Source organism: Neolamprologus brichardi, chromosome 18, assembly GCF_056152115.1.
Source record: "Neolamprologus brichardi isolate AB-2024 chromosome 18, ASM5615211v1, whole genome shotgun sequence".
NCBI lineage: Eukaryota > Metazoa > Chordata > Actinopteri > Cichliformes > Cichlidae > Neolamprologus > Neolamprologus brichardi.
The window spans coordinates 31,306,591-31,327,430 of record NC_142121.1 but is presented as its reverse complement, the minus strand read 5'-3'; the positions used below and the strand labels follow the sequence as shown (position 1 = coordinate 31,327,430).

The 20,840-nt window shown below is 41.9% G+C and overlaps 1 protein-coding gene across 6 annotated transcripts in view; it reads right to left on the bottom strand.

The window, feature by feature from the left end:
* carmil3 (capping protein regulator and myosin 1 linker 3) overlaps window positions 1-20,615 on the bottom strand; it is a 99,422-nt gene extending 78,807 nt beyond the window's left edge. For 4 of the 6 annotated variants that reach the window (XM_035912961.2, XM_035912965.2, XM_006802729.3 and 1 more), the window contains exons 1-5: window positions 18,394-19,090; window positions 14,665-14,759; window positions 2,662-2,712; window positions 209-268; window positions 6-127 (exon numbers count right to left, since the gene is read on the bottom strand). In XM_035912961.2, coding sequence (XP_035768854.1) covers window positions 6-127; window positions 209-268; window positions 2,662-2,712; window positions 14,665-14,759; window positions 18,394-18,451 — 386 coding nt within the window. In that variant the 5' untranslated portion in view covers window positions 18,452-19,090. Of the gene's footprint in view, window positions 1-5; window positions 128-208; window positions 269-2,661; window positions 2,713-14,664; window positions 14,760-18,393; window positions 19,091-20,353 lie in introns of those variants that run through there. The other 2 variants (XM_087831554.1, XM_087831555.1) reach the window with 2 other exon arrangements.
* Between the last annotated feature and the right edge of the window lie 225 nt (window positions 20,616-20,840).

Here is a 20,840-nt window from a genome sequence, read left to right as displayed (position 1 = left end):
CTTACGCATAAATTGAGTTGTTGAAGACTCTGGAGAGGGCGTAGTTGATGTGGCTGACCATGTGATCCAGCTGTTCCTGGGTCTGCAGCCTCAGCGAGTAGGTGGTCTTGTCTGTATCGATGATTACCTGTATCGACAATGACAGTTTTAATCCCGTGAGAGTCAACGCTGCTACGACGGTACAGTTGGCAGGAAGCGCTGCTCTCACCTGGTGTTCTGGGTAGGTGTTCATTGCTCTGATTTCCAAAAAATTGAAGGTGACCTCGACCTGAGAGAAGCAGAGATGCATCACAAGCTCAAACAAAATCCTTATGTTACCTAACCTCAGCTTGTTTTGTTCACAAAATATTGTACAGAATAAAGAAGATTCTGAGTTCTGATGATGCCAATTTGCTCAAAAGGAAAACTCAAATGAAGCTGGAAGCACACACACACACACACACACACACACACACACACACAAATCAAACATGAATTAAGAAAAAGCCAAGGCTTCTTAAACTTCAGAGAAAACACAGGCTGACCAGTAAAATTACATCTGAAAGTGTTCGCTCTCACTCACCACCTATAGGTAGTGGTTAGATGTGCAAATCTGCAGAAAGGGATTATTGACAACATTGTGGATGCCTTCCAATCTAGCTTGAACTGTTATCTTGATCGACTTTGGCGGCAATTCAATAGATCTACTCTAAAATTCAGACTAAATACCTTCCTTTGGAATTTTCTGTTATGTTTGTCCTGCACAAAAGTGTTTCCGCTGCAAATCAGCTGGTCAGCAGCCTAATCTCTGCCCCAGATTCTTACTACAGCTGTGCATGTGAGAGAGAATCATTGCCCTGATGATTTGTTGACTTGCTTACAACCCTTCTGATCAATTCACTGCTCATCATTTCTAGCGTGCACAGTGCTGTGATGATGGAAAATTATTATGGCCAAACAAATACAATTTGAAATGGGATCACTACTAGTACTGGCTAATAAAAAAACATTTTAAGAAATGTATTTACAGTCATGCTAGATGAGACACTACTCCTATGTCTGTAGTGATATCACAGACTGTATATTAAAGATGGAAGCCGTTTTGGGGTAAAAAAGTGAAGCTAAAAGTCCACTGAATTATTTTTCTTAATAATGACCACCAGGAGGCAAAACATTAGTCTGACAGTATAGAAACTGAAACAATCCTATTTCTCTTTAAGTTTATGACATCAGAAAACACTTTCCAGATGAGTTTCAAGTCTTATTGAACACAACCTCATTTATTTTAAATTAAATTTTGGTCCCATTCAGAGTAATAAAGATAATAAATTGGGTTATCTTTTAGGGTTTCCTATAAGTCACTGATGAATGGCTGTGTAATGTAGCTCGATTTCTTACTCATCCACTTTCAAACCCACAAAGATGGCTGATCAAAATCTATTTATGGGCTTAATTAGAACTAATTGGTAGCACCATCTTGACTGCATCCACCTTAATATACAGTGTATATGAATCCTCCCTTAGTTATGCTGCAATAGACGTAGGCTGCCGGGGGATTCCCATGATGCATTGAGTTTTTCCTTTCCAGTCACTTTTCTCACTCACTATGTATTAACAGACCTCTCTGCATTGAATCATATCTGTTATTAATCTCTGTCTCTCTTCCACAGCATGTCTTTTATCCTGTCTTCCTTCTCTCACCCCAACCGGTCGCAGCAGATGGCCGCCCCTCCCTGAGCCTGGTTCTGCCGGAGGTTTCTTCCTGTTAAAAGGGAGTTTTTCCTTCCCACTGTCGCCAAAGTGCTTGCTCATAGGGGGTCATATGATTGTTGGGTTTTTCTCTGTATCTATGAAGCGCCTTGAGGCGACTTTTGTTGTGATTTGGCGCTATATAAATAAAATTGAATTGAATTATTAGCAAAAAGAAAAAAATTAGCATTAGGTTAGCTTTGCACAAATAGTGGAAGCAAGGACAAATGGCTAACCTGGCTCTATTTAAAGGCATTACAGTCCTCCTACTTTAACCAATCAAGGTGTTCAAAACATAAACTGTAGATAAAAGATGATTAGCACCACCAGGACATCACCCACTGGTTATTAATGTACCAACTTGAAGCGTCACGTTGAGCGTACCCTGAAGTACACTCCATTTTATTCTCCACTTTACTCCAGTGGGGACTATTGACACTTAAAAGATCAAGAAATCATAAGGAAAGTGTTTACTGAGATCATTAAGGAAGTGAGAAGTGGGGCTGTTTACCTCACAGACTTTGACCCAATGAGGCACCTCAGGGAGACAGGTTTAAGGCACTACTGGCTTCACTTTTGTGACCCAGAAGTTTGTTGTATCTTTTATATACAGTGTATTGTTGAAACAGCCAGTAGCAAAGGTGACCAGCTGCATCTTAGCTGCTGGCTGCAAGCTAAAAACTATATTTACATCCTCAAACTGCTGCTTTAGTTTTATCCCACCTGCCCCTCGTCGTCTACATCGTAATTGTCATCATTACTACTATCATCCTATAACATCATCACTGCAGTCATCGTCGTTATCTCTTTTCTCCTGCTCTGAAAAGCCTTTGATTTTTTTTTTTTTTTTGTCACGTTTTGTGCGAATTACCATGAGATCAAGGCTGGCAAGTGAAAGCCATAAAATTCCACTGAGAGCGGGGGAACATTTACCTTGGTGGGCACTTTGACAGCAAAGAGATACAGTCTCCATGTTGCCAGGACCTGAGGGGAGAACACATTTATATTTCTGTCAGACAGCAGGAAATGCAAAATGCAAATCGCGGCAAAAAATAGCACAGCACAAACATCCCATAAAGAGAGCAAATCATCTCCGCAGCTCATCCAAATGGCTCGTAAGTCATGCTAAGCACCCTAGACATTAGTGAGCTAATGACGACAGCACGTGAGCGTGCGTGTGCGTATGTGTGTCAAAGACATATGATGGCGGGACTGCAAGTCATTTCACAGTCCAATTTATCGTGCCAAGTTGTGGTGATGGAACTAAGTAGTACTTATTCAACAGACGCCTCATCGCCCTGGCAAGAATACTGGTGAAATAACAGCGAGAAGACAAAAAAAAAAGACAGAGAGGAAGAGTAAGCAAAAAAGAGTTGTGCTTTTGTCAGAAAAAAGCCATTACCATTTAAAAGTGTCTGGGGTAAATTAAGAGAAAGAAAATGTGAATAAATTCACATCTGCCTATGCAATTAATCTCATTCATAATTCAGAAATTCCATAATTAGCATACTCAATACATGCATGCATGCACTGCGCGTCTCTAGCCCTTCCAAGCCGCGTCTCTAACTCTCGACCACTGTCTCCATGCTCTTTTTCAGCCAGCTTTCAAATTGTCTTGTCCAAAATTCCTTCCCTTGCATCCTTTCATTCCCCTGATTTCTCTCTTCATCTCCATGGAAATGTGTTCATTTTCTTGCTTAATCCCTAACCCCCCCTCCCATCTCCCAATGTGGCACTGTGTCCTGCCTGGTTTGCTCCCACCTAGCACCTCACTCCAACCCCTCTTGCCCTCACCCCTCTCTCCTCCTCCTCCCCCCTTCTCCCAAGTCCCCTGTCTCCTTTCCTGTTTCAGTTTTTCTATTCTTTTTTCTGCTCTGTCACTTTCAATTCCTCAAGGCCTCTCTGCGCTGAATGGCTAATGGCGCCCTGCTGAGTGGCAGTGAGAGGAAGAAAGAAAATGAAACATACAAAGAGATACAGAGAGAGAGAGAGGAGAGATAGAGGAGGCGATAGAAGGGCAGAGACACCACTTTCCCCTCCAAATAATTAAGTCTTCTCCTCCACCATACTTCACCAACTCCCAGCAAAGCTCATCTTACAGATCAACCCTGTGTCTTAAATATATAGGCATCCATAACAGGCTCCAACAGAGAAGAGAGGCTGCACTAAGCTTGATGAGAGGCCTTTGTAGAAGGAGTCCAATCACAGCTCCTCCACAAATTTCCCATATAAATCCAGAGGGAAAGCACACAGAAGGAGGGGAAAAAAAGGACAAAAGTTGAGACGCAAATATATATAATGAAGACGTGGACGACAGATGCACCACTATAAAATCCTGCTACCTGACAGAAGGTCTCATCATGTAAACAAAGGCATCAATAATGCAGGCTCACTGATGGGCGCCGATTTGATCCCCCGATGCTGAAGCAAGTCTCTTGCATAGGATTTCTCCTCTCTTGTTATATCATTTACAGGCTATCGAGGCATCATTAAAGACAAATCAATACTCTGGTTATTTTTTGCTTACTTGGCTGAGACGTGTGCAGCAGTGAAGGGAAAATGCACCCAATAATCCTCGACAAAAAAAATAAAAAATCCCTGTTGTGTTGAGGTTTTATGAGCCGTCTAATTATGTGTTGTGTGACTTGGACGAGCGGTTGTCTGCCCGCCGCATCGACCGCGTTTAAAGAGAGTCAAAAAGCACGCTGTATTGTTTATAAAGTCGGCGAGGTTCAAGTCTTTTTGCCGTTTGCGAAAAGCAACGGAGACAACAGCCTGTCAGTCTCAATAAGCCTTTCAGTTAGCTTCCTGCATCATTTAACAGCCCACACTATATTGTAGCTAGATAGCAACTGACTGGTAGACGGTAGTAAGCAATAGTCAGAGTTCCAGAGTAATACTTCAAAGTGCTTCACTTTAATATTTTAGACAGCTTAATCAGAATGGCCCAACGTTCAGAGCTGAGCAGCAGCCAGTCCTGTCAGTCTCCCCACCGCCCCGAAAGCTGTCACCCATATCAATCTGAATGATAATTTATATCTTCTGCTGTAATTGTCACACACGGCTTAGCGGGAGGCTGACATTTTCACAGGTGTACATATTAGTAATTCGTGTGGTGTAGGAGTACCGTAGCAACAGCTGTGGATTAATAAAAGTCAATCAGTGGGAGAAAAAAGGGAGAAAAGGCAAATATTTTGATTGTCAAGTAGAAACTGAAAATTCACATTTTTCCCTTTTTTAATATATTATGTAGTAAGGAGGATAACTCTGGGTTTGCGCTTGGTGGTAAGGATAAAAAGGAAGATAATCACCTTGGGCTTTCATTGTATTGCGAGGGATCTAATGAAAGGAGAAGATAATGTGGCAGAATGATTAACAATGAAAATAACTGGTGGAAGATAGAAGCAAATAAGAGACCATCTTATAGAGTTACGGTGCTGTTTAAATCAATCACTGTTAAGTAGAGATGCACAGATATCCATACCAATGTTGTTTTATCTTTCTTGTTTGTCTTGTTTGCTTCCTTGGTATACGAGGGAAATTTATAATGCAAAAAATAATATTTAAAGCCTTCTAAAGTCATTAAATTTGCTCAAATTTGTTAAAACAGTCTGACACGGCACACATATCGACATCTGCCACTCGTGAATGTCATCTTATCCGGAAATAACAGGCAACGAGGAAATTATCAGCTGATTTCACCAAAGCAAGGAGGTTATACTTCAACAGCTTCTGATGACACTGTATTCTGCAGCAAGTCAGATTATTCAATATTTGTGTATTATCTTTTTCAGTGTTTCACTTCGCAGACAGCCCCTGAGCACTTGTCTTACAACTCAAAGCAAGTAAAGAACAATGTTATTGATTCAGGAAGTTTGAATGAGTGAATGTGTTTCTAGCTAAGTAGCAGGTGCGGTGCACTTTGTGCTTTGGGTAGAAAAGCTGCTCTGCTGTGCTTGATCTCTGTATGTGAATTTAAATGAATCAAAAATGGGAATTAATTGTATCTCATCATTATGCAGTTGCATTTGAGCACCCAAAATAAAAGCATGGCTTTAAAATACATGTTTTATATATGTGTATCCATCAACTGTAACCATCGTACATGAGCGTCTGTCAGTCATGGATGGAGAAGATTACTGTTGGTCCTGTCCGTCCTCTTCCTCGACAATCACATAAATAAATGGGTTGTCCTAAGTAACCAAAAAGAAAGTCAATAGTTTCTGAAGCAGTTTCTGAAGCATAAAGATAATAAGTATCGGCTGGCACAAGCAGTGACGCTAATGTCAAGTATGATGAGCCAGAAGCAGAATCCTGCCCACCTTGCCTTGACCCCCTCCCACAATAGAAGGTGACATTCTGGCAAACCTTCTATTCCGCAGATCAATCGCAAATCCTAAAAGCTGCAGAAAGATTCGTTTTCCACCCAGGAAATCCTCTGAAATGAGATGGTCAACTTTTTTTTTTTTTTTTTTTTGATCTGGTCAGCCAGGCAGACAGCAGGCGACAATCTCTAAAAGTGATGTGGAAGAAACGTGAGAGAATGACTAGAAGGCGAAGATGATTTGGGGGGGTGAGGGGTTGGGGGAGTCCAGAAGTGCCCTTGCGGTGATGGCACGGTGTCAAAGCTCTAGTTCAAAGATCTAGCCAGCAGGCTGGCCCCCGAAGCTCACTGCGGAGGACCGCGTGTACAGTACACGCACAGAGCAACAAACGCATCTCTCCACTGCTTTGTGTGTTCGCGTGCACACGCAGCAGCGAGGGCAGAGGGCGGGGGCTTATATTAATCATAAGCTGTCAAGCTCTGGGTCTTGCACTTCAAACGAGATGGCGCAAATCAAAGTGTGTCTCTGGGTCTTGTACGTGTAAATGTGTATGCGTGTGTGTTGCGGCATTGCCTCTGAAGGGAACAAGAAGAGGATCAGTGCCAGATTCGGCCGCCTGCGGTATTTCTGGCTCGGCCACAAGGGCATGTTAAAAAAACCCAAAAGACATGCACACAAACACACACCGGGGTGAAAATCAGAAACATTCTATCGCCAATATCTGCATAAGTTCAGCGTGCTCCTACAGCACACACTGCTTTTTGACTCTCACGCACGTATAATGATGCACAATAGCTTGCTAAGCTGGCTTTGGACTACACTCGTCCCCTCTCTCTCTCTCCCATCCTGTCACACAGAGTCAGCCACCATCACTCAAGTGAACCCAGCATCATAAGAACACAACCCTGCCATCAGTCAATCTGTCAGCTTATGTGTGTGTGCGTATGTGTGTGTGTGTGTGAGAGAGAGAGGAGGGTCTGAAAGCACAGATGCCCCAGGTCCTGCTTCGTAAGTGGACTTTAGAGTGGTAGGGAGGGAGAGATGCAAAGCTCCGAAACATATCTTGTTCCAAATTCTCTGATAAAAATGGAGTCCTAAATCAAAGAGATGGCACTCTGAAAATGAGAAAGAAAAACTGGGGAAAAAGAGGCCGATAATGGGATGAAGTACTGTAATGTAGATGGGTGACGGAGATGAGAGGATGAGAGGAGAAATAGAGGCTGGAGAGTGGCAGGGATTGGACGAGTGGGTCAAGAGCATTAAAGGGAGGGGGAAAAGTGAAAGCATAAAGTGAGCAAATGCAGGGATGCCGGATGGGACGAGAAATGAGCGCGGGCCAAATGGATGAGGAAAGAAGAGAGGAAAGGAGAGGAGCAGCGGGTACAGTAAGGACTGAGACAATGAGAACGAGGGAGCGAAAGAGAGAAAGCGACTCAATAGAACGGAGAGATAAAAATAGAGTCAGAGTTCCCTTTCAGCCCTGATAACTCACGCGCGCACAAACACTCATTCACACTTTCTCTCGTTCTCGTGGGAGGAGAGAAGGTCAGCAGTCACACTTCGTAGCGTCTCCGCCACAGGGTACCAACATGTGTTTATGATAATTGAAAGAAGACTCAGTCCTAATTACAGCTGAGCGCTCGCCACGCACCGTCAGACGGCGAATCTAGAAACTCCACGCTGACAATCTCACAGGGGGAAAAGCCATGAAAGGAAAATGACGGGTGATGCAGTGGTAATGTTTACCATTACACAAGCACGTCGTGTGTTGGCGAGAGTGAAACAACGCTGCGAGCGCCGGCCGTCTCTTTTCCTCCTTTGTACTCGGCTTTCTTTCACAGTCCAACACACAGTTAGATTTTCTGTGCAACAAAGAGTCGTCTTCCAGGCCCAGTTTCACCACGTCAAGTTACATAATTCGGCGAGCATCTCTCGCTTTTGACTTTATTCACCACCGCACGCAATTTTTGCAGCATCAAAAGCAAGTGCTGCAGAATTGGCTCCGTTTTACCATCACTGGCCACAAACACACCGTCCTGTGGGCTCCATTTCTCTAAAACACAAACCACACACAATGGGGGAAATTAAAAAATAAAAAGAGACCTTGTTCTGCTTTCAGCGTACAGCGGGTTTGAAGTTGTAAATACCAAAAACAAGATTCTTTAATTTTTTTGCTCGGATTGCTGCACTTTCACTCGCCTACATGTCAAAGATGCCACAGTCACATTCTCGGAAGGCCTTCAAAGATATTCTAGAGCAGGGGTGGGGGAACTCCGGGCCTCAACGGCCGGTGTCCTGCAGGTTTTAGATGTTTGATCCAACACAGCTTATTTAAATGGCTAAATTACCTCCTCAACATGTCTTGAAGTTCTCCAGAGGCCTGGTGATGAACTAATCATTTGATTCAGGTGTGTTTACCCAGGGTGATAACTAAAACCTGCAGGACACCGATCCCTGAGGCCGGGAGTTTCCCATCCCTGTTCTAGAAAATGGTACTCGAACAAGATAGTGAAAATAGTTTTAGTACACAAGTAATAAAAAGGCAACATGTCAAAGCAGGGGTGGGCGGTATAAATGGTATATGGTAGAAACTATATGAATTTGGCCAACGGTAGAGATTTTGACTATACTGCTCTTCCGCAATAGCGCATGTTGCTGCGTAAAATCATCGCAGCAGCTGCAAGCTAGCATGGAGCTTACACGTGGGGAGGAGGAGGAGGTGCTCATAAAGAAGACTGGTGCGACGTTAGTCATATGCACCTGATTTGGGTTTAAGCATTCAGATGTTAAGCAGAAAAATATCATCTGCAAATTATGCCGGGCGACAGTAATAGCGAAGAGACGAAGCACGTTTTGAATATGAGGAACGCGCCCTCCACAAACGCCCAGTCAGTCAAGTGGAAAGAAAAAAGGCGGCCCTACACACTAGCAGACTCATCTTTTCCAAAGGCATATTTTGCACTTTATCTTCAACAACTTTTTACTTGTATTTTTTTTTATTCAAAAATGTTTACACATTTATCTTCATTTTTATTTGTTATTTAAGAATTTTGTGTTACGTTGTTTGGAAAAAGATCTGTCACATCTTAAAAATGATTTGAAATTACGTTTTGCACAATAAATGTTATTAAAATGGCATTCTATACTGTTCAGTCATTTTGACATATATATAAAGAAGAAGAAAAAAAACGTAAAAGAAGAAAAGAATATATCACAATATATATTGTTACCACACATGCTTCAAATTATACCGCAATATGGATTTTAGGGCATATTGCCCAGCTCTACGTGAAAGCACTTCCTCTTACATATCCATAACCTGTCTCAAGATTACAGAAGCATATATAACCAGGTCATAGGTACACATCCCCAGCCCAGGAGCACCCATTTAATCTCAACACAGTATAGCAAAACAATCACTGCAAGCACAAAAGTTCAGCTAGTTAAAGAAAAAACCAACAACAACAGATTTTGTCCCCAACCCTGAGAAGAGACCTCACAGAGGTGTGCTGACCTTTCATAGTGGAATCACTATGAAAGCCTTAAAAGGATACTCCTGTAATATGTTGCAGCCTCATAGCGTGGCAGGACTCACAAAAGGCACACTGAACAAAAGCTGTCAGAATAAATGCATATTAGGCTAATGGATTAAGCTAAGAAAAAAAAAGCACCTCCATTTACTACAATGCTACTAACAGTCTGTCTCCATATGATAATCTATCTCTGGATATCCCCATATTTTTCATGCTTCCTGTCAATGTAAGGCAGGCTTGCAAAATATGAAGTCTTTGTTTAATGTAAGAAGACCCAATGACATTACCTTGAATGGCATTAAATGAGCCACAGAAGACGCAAGAAGAATTCTAAACATGCAGACTTGGATTTGCAACTCTTCATTTACCTTATGGGTCTGGACAAGTCAGTAAAACCCAAGTCAATGATGGAGCCTTCACCGGTGTAGGCACTGAGGAACAGAAGCAATTGTGCAACTGCAAAGTAATAAAATTTAATAATTTAACAGGCACACAGCAAAACTATCAAAAACGCTTATTCATGAAGATGTTAAAAACCCATAGGAGTATACGAAAAATAAAAACTTAAAGGAGGAAAAAAATAAATACAACAACAGACTGGGAGGCTTGCTTCCCATTTTAATCAACTGCTAATGAAATGCAGCAGTATCGTCCCATAAAGCCAACAGAGGTTAAAAAATGGCCGCCAGTAGTTCTTTTAAAATTTAACTGCTGTATCGTGGCATCCTGTCTTTGCTTTGTCCCTAACAAAGAACTGTTAAAAAGGAAATAGCAGAAGGCTGGATATGCTCTTTCACACTAGCCTCACTTACAAGAAACACGCTAATGATCCAGTTATGTTACGACCATCTGAGGGATGTCGCCAGGATATGCTCAGTAACGATTTTTGATGGCACAAACTATCACTCATCTTTTTATTTCCCTCGCTGCTGGATTATTGTGATGGTCTCTAAACCAGTATAAATCAAAAAATCAATTATTAGACTCCAAACCAAGAACAATAAACACAATGCCAATTTCAATAACGCTTCATTGGCTGTCTTATTGTTATAGGATTATCTTAAAGGTTTTACTTCATGGACTGATCATAGGATATAAAATCAAACACATTCAGAAGAGCGACTACTTGGCTGCTGTTCCATACAGTAGACGCAGTATTTGGCTCCAGTTTGTGGTAAAGTTTACTTATTCAAGGAGTACACACACACACACACACACACACACACACACACACACACGCACACACACACACACACACACACACACACACACACACCTACTCTGATATCTGATTTAGCAGGATCTACAAATTACTGGAGATGCCTGTTATTATCAATAGCTCTGTAATTCTTTAAAATAAATATAATCAGTATTTACTACTGTAAATAATTATATATATTTTATATATTTATATATTTTTTCCAATGTATTAGTATTGTTATGCACTAGTTTGGCAAATATTTTTCTTTTGTACATTTATCAAAATTATATTTTTTGACATTTTAATTACATTTTTTTTGAAAAATGACTAATCAGTTACAAGTTGCTAATTTGTAATTAGTAACTAATCAAGAAAATCCATGCTGGCACTGTTTTGGAAATCATGATTAGTTATTTCTCAGTTTTTGATGTTGTTGGAAAAGAAGAAGAATGGGCTCTACTCTCAGAGGTGACGGAGGCAGAAATCTAGAACAAATAGAATTTACCAAATCTGTCAAAGCCCCCAAAGCACCCGAGTACGTGCGCATGTTTCATACACTGCATTAAGATAAAACTGACACAAATGCACCACCACAGCCCACGAGCTACGTTTAAATTCTTCCTCTGTTTTTAATGGCATATCCACCTACACACCCAACCACAAAACACCTTATTGATTACAGGGAAATTACATGAACCATTTGTCTGACCAACAGCAACTGTTTGTAGTTCTATATAGTTCTACGAATAGGGTTTGTATATTGTAAGAATTACTGCAAGAATTTTTTAAAGAACTGTGTCTTTCACTTTTTTCCTCTCTGTCAATTTAGTTTAGTTTTGTACCACTTGAAGTAAGGGCTGCCCAAAAAAAGCACATCATCAATACTATAAGAACATGAATGAAGTGCAATAAATAAAAATAATAATTTTAGCTACGCACAGCTTGGGTTCGATCTAACAAACAAACAAGTAAGACTGCCCTCTCAATGAAAAGACGTGATTTGCCAAACTTTACCCATCACATCATCAAAAGCACTGAAAACAAAGCCAAGAAGATTTGCACAAGCCTTCACAGACTGCCTGAGCTACAATATGCTGAAAGGTTAAAATGGAATTTTCACCCAATGATGCCAAAAAAAATATTGTGCACCCCAGCTACATCCATATTCCTGAAGGTACACTTTTACTGCAAACTAGCATTTCTACTGCTTGTTAGAGAAATAAAATAAATAAAACAAAAAAGTAGAATTATAAATATAAATATAAATACTCACTTGGCACTAGAAGTCGCCAAGAGCAAGAAATGGCACGTGTGGCTAGGTTTTTGGGTTTTTTTGTAATTGCTTTGTTCAGTGTGGGTCCATTAAAGGGCAAATGATTTTCAGGTCTGAATGATTTATGCTCAATAAAGCTACTTTGAAAGTGATTGCTACCCATAAATCATTACATATTCTACTAATTTCATCACAAGCGGCCCTGCTGCGCACACATCCTCCACACCGGCAAACCCACAGAACACACGGGCACAATCGAATCATTAAACGCAGTAGCTCAAACTTGACCTCAAACCTCAGTTCTACAAGAGCCCCATGAGTGGGACCTCCACGCAACCGTGCAGCTTAAGTGGGAATAAGCACCCAAGTGTGTTCAGGCTGTCAAACAGTGGCACTTTCAGCCAGTAATAGGCCCGTTATTAGGTGGGAGTGAAGAAACCGCAGAGTCAACAGAGGATAAAACAGAGCGACCGATCAGGGTAAATAAGTGGCGGAAGAGCCAAATCGGCAACTGGGGCATCATAACACATCAGAGATTCCTTCCCCCCCTCTCTCCTTCCTTCATTCCCTTTGCTCCATTGGCATGCTCTCCCCTCCTCTTCCAGCAACACCCGCCCACTCCTCCCTTCCCTCCTTCCATGTCTCTCTCCCCCACTCAGCCTTTGAAGATGCTTTGTTTTCAGAGTTGCCTCTAATCTTCAAATAGGGTGATCTAATAATGGCTGTAAGAGTGTGTGTGTGTATGCGAGCAAGTTTGGATGCACTGAGCAGTGCGAGTGTGCATTAATACCTCCTGCACATGTATGCAAAATGCGCACACATGAGTAAGTGTGCATGTGCGCGTGTGTGTCTGAGCATCGCCAATGATGGAATCGTGCATGTTGATGCTCCCCAACGCAGTGCCCTCGGTGCTGTTTAGATGTCACGCTGGGCCTGTGTCTGTCTGAGATGGGTGGTGGGGGAGACAACCCTGTGTGTGCCTGTGTGTAAGTGTGTGTCACAGCATGATGGCTGGTACAGTCAACACACACAGACAGTTGGATACCAGCAGTCTCTGGAGGCAAAGAGGGGCACGAAAAAAAAAAAAAAGACAGAGAGAGCAAATGTAGAACAAAGACTTGAACGTAAAAGTAAATACAGAGTTGATGTTTTAAACTTTCTTCCTGTGAACCGAACAAACCAGGGGAATCGAGATGGAAGCTGTGGTTTTCTTTTCTTCTCCAGGACAAAATTCAAGCTCTGCATCAGACAGCAATCCTAGAATGCGCCACTTTCTGACCTCCATGTATGATACTTTCAAGCATGAATATTATGTGCATAATACCCAGAGAGACTGGAAAAAGTCAATTTACAAACTCTCTTGTCTATTCGCCCCTCTTACATCCAAACAAATGTATCCATTAGAGTGAAAAGATTGCCTTTTAGGAAGGGGGGAGACCTTGACAACGAGCTAAAACGAATGCATATATAGCTGCATCCAACATCCTTTCCCTTGAAAGAATTTGGAGCAGTTGCAGAGGCAGCAGCAGCAGCCAAAGCCCATTTGGATAGTAAGAGAGAAAAAAAAAAAACTCTCGTAAGGCAAAGACCTAATTGAATTGCTTCTGATGGAAAGAGAAGCTCAATACCCTTTTACAGGTTTGAGTAAAGATGGAGGGACGAGTGGAAGGGCATAAAAGTGGAGAGATGGAGAGAAAGCGAGAGGCGATCGGCGTGGCGGTGGAGGGGGGTGATGACAGGGAGGAGAATAATCAAGATGGACAGACAAGGAGGGAGGGAAGGAGGGAGGGAGGGAGGAGGGATGGGAAACAAAGAGAAGATGACAAAAATATAGGGGGGTGTGGTAATGATGGAGATAGGTGGAGGCAAGGCAGAGACGGGGAAAAGAAATGATAGGAGGGACAGAAAACTGACAGAAGTCCTGGTTAATAGTTTGGATTCTCACATCAGCTCACCCCTTTCTTGTTGCCTTTAAAGGAGGAAACAAGCTCGCTCTTGGCAACACTGTATGAGTAACTGATCGGGCACCAATGTGCCTGACTAACTGACACTCTCTCAATAACAGCACTGGCCTTGGTTCCTTGAACACATCACAGACAACCTACACTCCCTCTGGCATGCAGTCCCACACAAACACACGAGGCTCCTTCAATAACAAAAAAAAAAAACAAAGCAATAAACCAGGACCCTGTATGTACACAACATCAGGCTTCCACACATGCACACACCACACTCTCGCCCGCGGCATTGAGGCCATCCTGCCACATCTAATAAACTCTGAGGATGGATTCAGTGGGACACGGCATGGTGTCCACTTTGCTCTGCTTAGACAGCATCTGTCTTAAGCCTAATTTTCAACGCGTCTGTTGTGTGGCTCAGGAAGTACAATCTGCGACTTCTTACGGCCCTTTCAATTTGTTGCAATTAAGCTCTATTGATTTCCATTTTGACTTTAACGAGCCAGCGTCACTCTGTCGCACATTTAAAGCCTCGCACGGAAAGATTCTTTCATTTTATTAGCAGCTCTCTCGGGTCACCAATGTGAACAGAAGAATGAAGTGGGGGGAGGTGCTGGGGTGGAGTGCGGGTGTCGGCGTCTCTCACCAGAATCCTGTCCTCTGACTTGCCGCTCCTCATGTCCTGCTTGACGGCTCGCACAAACTTAATGGCTTGTTTGTCCAGCACCTTTCTGATGCTCTCTGGAAAGAAAGCAGAGAGGGAAAGACAAGGATAAAAAAAGGAGCACTAATTACATAATGTAAACACATTACAGAAAAAAGGTTACAGTCCTGAGATGCTCTGAGAAATGCTTTGAAAAGCTTTCAAGAAGGTAAATCGGCAAATTAGAACATAAAGCTTGATGAATAATGGAAAGAAAAAAACTGAATAAGAATGAGATGCACCAGTTTTCTTTCCAAATACTGATTCTGAGTATCCATTCAATAAAAGGGCTCTTATTCTTCAATGTGTGAAATGCACTGATCGGGCCACTCCTGCATATCAAAGTAACATGAGGGTGACAAAAGTCAGTGGGGGGGCTTCAGCTGTTAAAACGCTGTTTAAAGGTTTAGAGTGAATACTAACTACTAGCAACTGATAAATAAAACAATACTGTGCACAAGAGGCTGCTGTCATACCCAGCCCAGAGGGGAAGTGGAATCACTAAACTGCAGTGACTCAAAGGCAACTTTTAATGTGAATTGTGAAAATACAGCACCTCCTTAGTACAGCGCATCAGACTGAGGCACATCTTTGGAAGAAAATAAATATAGACTAAAGCAGCGGTCTCCAACCTTTTTTGCGCCACGGACCGGATTATGCCCGACAATATTTTCATGGACCGGCCTTTAAGGTGTCGCGGATAAATACAACAAAATAAAACTAGTACCGGTACCGAAAAAAATAAATAAATTTATTCATGACACACGTGAAAAGACCAAGGAAAACAGAGTAAACGATAAAAACGATAACAAAATAACGCTGAAAACCGATAAAAACCCTGAAAACTATACATTTCACACCTGAGCCTTAACTCTCGCGGCCCGGTACCAAACGACTCACGGACCGGTACCGGTCCGAGGCCCGGGGGTTGGGGACCGCTGGACTAAAGTATATAATCAACCAGCAGTTATTTAAGTTGCTTTAGTCTGCAAGCCACTTTGCAACCCGCCACAAGCCCAACTCCTTTTTTTGTGCTGTATGTGTCTTGATCAGCGTCAATCAATTACTCAATCTCTTCTATGCAGAGGTGCTGCCGCTGTTGTTCCCGCCTCCTACTTTTCACGTTAGGCACATGGAAAGGCAGCGAGGTCCCAAACTCCAGTCATGCCACACTATACATATATAAATTACTGCAGATGGCAATAATCTTCTTTTGACTACAGAGGTCTTGGCTGGAATGTGATTAAATCATGCTCCATGCTAAACCCGCTTAATAAAGTTCAGTATCAGTGCTGATGCCAATTCAGCACATTGAAGCTTGATCCCTAATTAACCCTTCGATGTCCAAGCACCCCAGCTATCAGGTGGTGGGGGGTTGAAACCTTTTTTATGTGTTGGTTAAAGTATTTAGTTTTCTCTTCTTTGCCAAGTCTTGAAATAAAAAGTTTCAGAATCTAAAAAACAGCTGAAATATGTGGTCATCATCAGCAGATAATGCCTCATTTGCCTCGTGTTAAGATTGAAGTCTTCGCATAAAAACGTGACATTTAAGCTGCTAATTTCACGGCAAATAAGTAAAACAGGCTGATGAAGATCACGTGAGAGCTAAAACACTTCAAGTGATTTTGTCCAACAACTAAAAGTAAAGTGCATAGTACTTGTGCATTTATGAACAGGGTAAACTGGATATTTTTCAGCAACTGATGAGACAAACAAGCAGTCTTTACATGACACCTTGTTTGGGTTTTTCTTGTCATCATTTTGATGTATTGTGATGAACATGACAGACTTTGGATTTAGGACACCAACAGGTGACATATTTTTGGAAATAGTCCCAGTGCTTCTTCTGTCTCAGAGCTTTTTAAAAGCTCTAAAGATGTAGTTATCAATCAAAAAATATGTTCATATCCCAGCTAAATCCCCACGACCATCACGTCTTGTGTCTGAGGTGGATTATTCCTTAAAAGACAGCCGCACAGGGGCGAACAGTCACAGAGAAAAGAAGACAGCTTCAAAGACGCCAACATGAGGACAGGCAGACACATATGCAACTCCTAGCTGAAGAGGACTCATAACTGGACTATTTTTAGCCTCAGAGAAGAAAAAAGCAGCCCAGCTCTCCTCAACGGAACCAAACACACAATTCTGAGCTGCGGTCTTTAGGGACTTCTACCCCACCATGCCAGGCAGGCGACCCTGTGAAGCTCACTGAACCGCACCAGAGGCCTCTGCCAATTACACCCCCCCCAAACAACAACCAACACAATGAACGCTGCTATTCAAAATAACATCAGCCTATAGCCTCAGTCTGGAACCACGCACATATGCCTACAAGCTGTGATATGTTCACAGCACACATCTCAAATGGGGCAATCCGTACTAATTATGCACTCATGGAGCCCAGCAGATGGAGATACAGCGAGTCATGCTGTGTCACGACGCTCCACTCACAGTCTCCCAACTTTCCCACTGTATCAACCACACACACACATGCACACACAATTCTCACGGTCCCCATCCGGCAACAACCATGAAGTTGGCTCTCACGCTTGACTGAGCAGCGGCAGATGCCAGCAGGATGAGACAGGGATGGGATTGAGAGGGGGGGGCACACTCAGGTAGATCGAAAGAAGGATCAGCTGAAGACAACCACAGAGTTATTGACATTAAGCTGGGTAAGACCCAATCGCTTAAACCTTTTAACGCACTATCCTGCACCCCTCCAAGGCCTGCCGGTGTGACCTCAGCATCTGTTCCCTAAAAAAAAAGGGGCAAGGTGGGGTGGAGATGAAAAACCAGCATGGGTCAGTCCTCCTTTCCACCGTCAGTTCCCTCTAATATCCCCTGCCTTTTCTGGCAGTTTGATGGATGTGCTCACTCACCTTCCCCAAGCCTCAGGAACCCCATCTCCCCCACCCCCCATCTGGTCCTCCACTGGCAGGTGTGTTAATGGCCTAATACCGCCTGCCTCTTACAACCAGGCCACACAGAAGGTGCTTGACCAGGTTGAGCTGGTAAACAGCGGGACTTAACTCCATCAGGATAATTAGCGGTGAGAGACACCCTTCATCAACACTCTACCATCCAAACATGGTGTGTTCGTGTGTCCTGTGCTGTCCGATCTCTTCAGCGGGAGACACAGGCTCAGGCTTCCAGCTGTACCCATGCTGCACGAAAAGCGCTTGCAGTCACACAATAACTCCCACGCACACACGTGCAGCGAGAAAAGAAAGCCATTAAAAAAAAACTCCTAATGAATGCACAACAAAGCCACGACGCGCTCACACGCACCGCAGCACTTGAAAATAACTCTGACAGCACTACTGGACCCGTGCGCACGATAAATTTCACCGCGGATCTTTATAACAAATCAATCCCAAAGTGAAGACTCGTGCACTGAGATCGCTAGGATTACAGTCCTCACAAGCCGGAACAGCCATTAACTGTGGTTTTGCCTTGGGGAGGCATATCCTGCGTTTCCCTGCGGCGATAACTCCTTTCAAATCAAACGCAGTGTAAAGAGGTTGTTTAAAGAGCAGCTGAGTAAAAGAAAACTACACGTACGCGTCCCGAGAGCTGCTCTCATCCATCCTCTCGCGTTCTCGGGAGTGCTCGAAGCGGTGTTAAAAACACACTTTTCCCCGAAAAAGTCATCCCGGGTCGGGAGCTCACCTGTGATTTCCCTGTTGACGTTGGCGAAGCCCGCCGCTGTAGTCTCCTTTGAGGCCATGGTGCGCTCCTCCCGCCTGTCCGGCCCCCTTCTCCTTACTCTCCTCTCTCAGATGTCTCTTTAGGCAATCGCTGTCCACTTCTTCCCCCCCTTCTTCTTCTTCTTTTTCTTCTTTCAGCGCCTGCAGGTGCTCCGGGCGCAGCAACAGTCCGCACAGTGTGGTGAGAAGCGATGCCGCGGTGCGCAGTGGCAAACCCGAGGAGCGCCTCCGACTTCAGCACTCAGAGAAGAGAGAGAGAGAGAGAGAGAGAGAAAGGGAGGAGAGAGAGAGGTTTGAGATACTCTTCATCATCTTTAGGTCACCATCATTTGTTTGAAATAGCAGATGTACCATAAAAATACACAAAGGAAAGAGTCCTATTGTTAAATTGCAGAGATTTTGGGTTTCCAGGCGTCCTAATAATTTACATGTTTTAGACTGTAATAACTACACTTTTCATATATTTTTAATTGATTGATTCTTACATTCAAAGGTAATCACTTGCTGATAAATCATGATTTTGACTAAAAACAATAACAAAAGAAAACTTTCTAGTCAAATCTTCAAATGTCTTTGCTGGGAAACAAAGTGAGACGGTTTTACTTTGTTTTAAGCGACAGAACCTTTGATGTGCTGTTTAGACAAAATTACTATTACAGGAATTTAGATTTGATCATTTGGTTGGAAAGAAATACCATGTAGGAAACTAAGTGTGGAATCATGTGCTGTTTAGACAAAATTACTATTACAGGAATTTAGATTTGATCATTTGGTTGGAAAGAAATACCATATAGGAAACTAAGTGTGGAAACAATGGGGGTGGGTTTTCAGGCTTAAATACAACCCTGAGCTCGCATGAAAAGTGGCGCTGTACAGGAGTTCCTATATGTTTTGGCAAAACACGTATGCACTCCTATGTACTCTATACATAAGGAGGAGTCCTAATAGTGAAAGAAAAAAAAACGTTTTAGCATCAAATCATGCATAAAATATCTAAAGCTAACGTGTTCATTGTGCAGAATCATATGTATTATAATAATGGGTCAGGTATGGATTCGTGAATTGTATAAAACGTATCTGATAAATATTGTAGCAGGAAATTATTTTAATTATAGTACTGGTTATTTATATACAGTGTAATATATAAGTAAATATAAAAATCTTCAGAAGAATACATAAGAAAGTAGCCTAATACAGTCAAAGTACATTTAAAATTGACTTGATAAAGTACTTAAATAACTGTTAGCATACATTTAACCACCGTTTCTAGCTATATGCTCTTGTAATAGCCAATGACTGTAGAAAACAGTCTACAGTAATTGGTAATAGCATATATTAGCAACTGCAAGCTACTGTGAGGTTAACTAGTCCATTGGCAGTAGTTGAGGGAGGAGGGAGCTTTGTTTTCATTCTACTAAAAACTAAAAACATTTTTTTTAACATATATCAAAAATATTTTCAAAGTTCAACTTTTTCAAAACGTTTCCGGCCATAATTTTCATCAGCTTCTTAGCATGCTCACCAAATTAACTAGCTAGCCTTAGCTACAAATAATAATTCAGAACTTTTCCTAGCCACTACTTTAGCCTAATAATTTACGCGTTTTACACTGCAATAACTACAGTGTTTCATATATTTTTGATCTGCCGATTATTAATTCATTCAAATGGTAATCACTTGTTAATGAATCATGATTTTGTTTTCATATAAGCCTATAAATACTAGCCTATACAATAGTTTCCAAAAAGCTCCTTAGCATGCTCATCAAATTAACTAGCTAGCTTTAGCTATAAATAATAATAAAAATAATTATATATATATATAAATAATATAATTCTGAACATCCTTGCTAGCTGCTGTTGTTAACACTGTAAGTAAATTATATTCACATTTAGCTACAATAACACAACCTCTTTTTTTACCTTAATGAGGCTCCTAAGTTGCCTGCTATTTACACCATTTGTATGAACTGAGTTAAGAGCTGGTGGTATGTTCAGCTGCATCAGTAGTTAATGTTAGGTGGATAATTTAGTTACACACAGCTCTAAAGAGGAAAAATCTGGAGCATCTGTGTCCGACCTTAATGCATGTTTAACTCACAGTGCTTTTCAAGAGTGCCAGGATCTTTGCTTGGCTGCTTGCTGTGCTCCTTAGCTATTTACAAGTAGCCTAGCTAATTTTGTTTCTCTGGCAGTTTGAAAGCCCACTGGTTAGGTGAGGCAAACTCTACTAATGTTATGAAAAGTGATATTAAAAAAAACGTTCATATAGTGGCTATGAAAATACAAATTAGAAAACTTTTCAATATGGATTTGAATATTTTGATAGTATATTTACGTTACATATTTATATGCTGCTCCCTGTTTAATACCCTCAATTTGTATTGTATGTATTTTTGATTCCAATAAA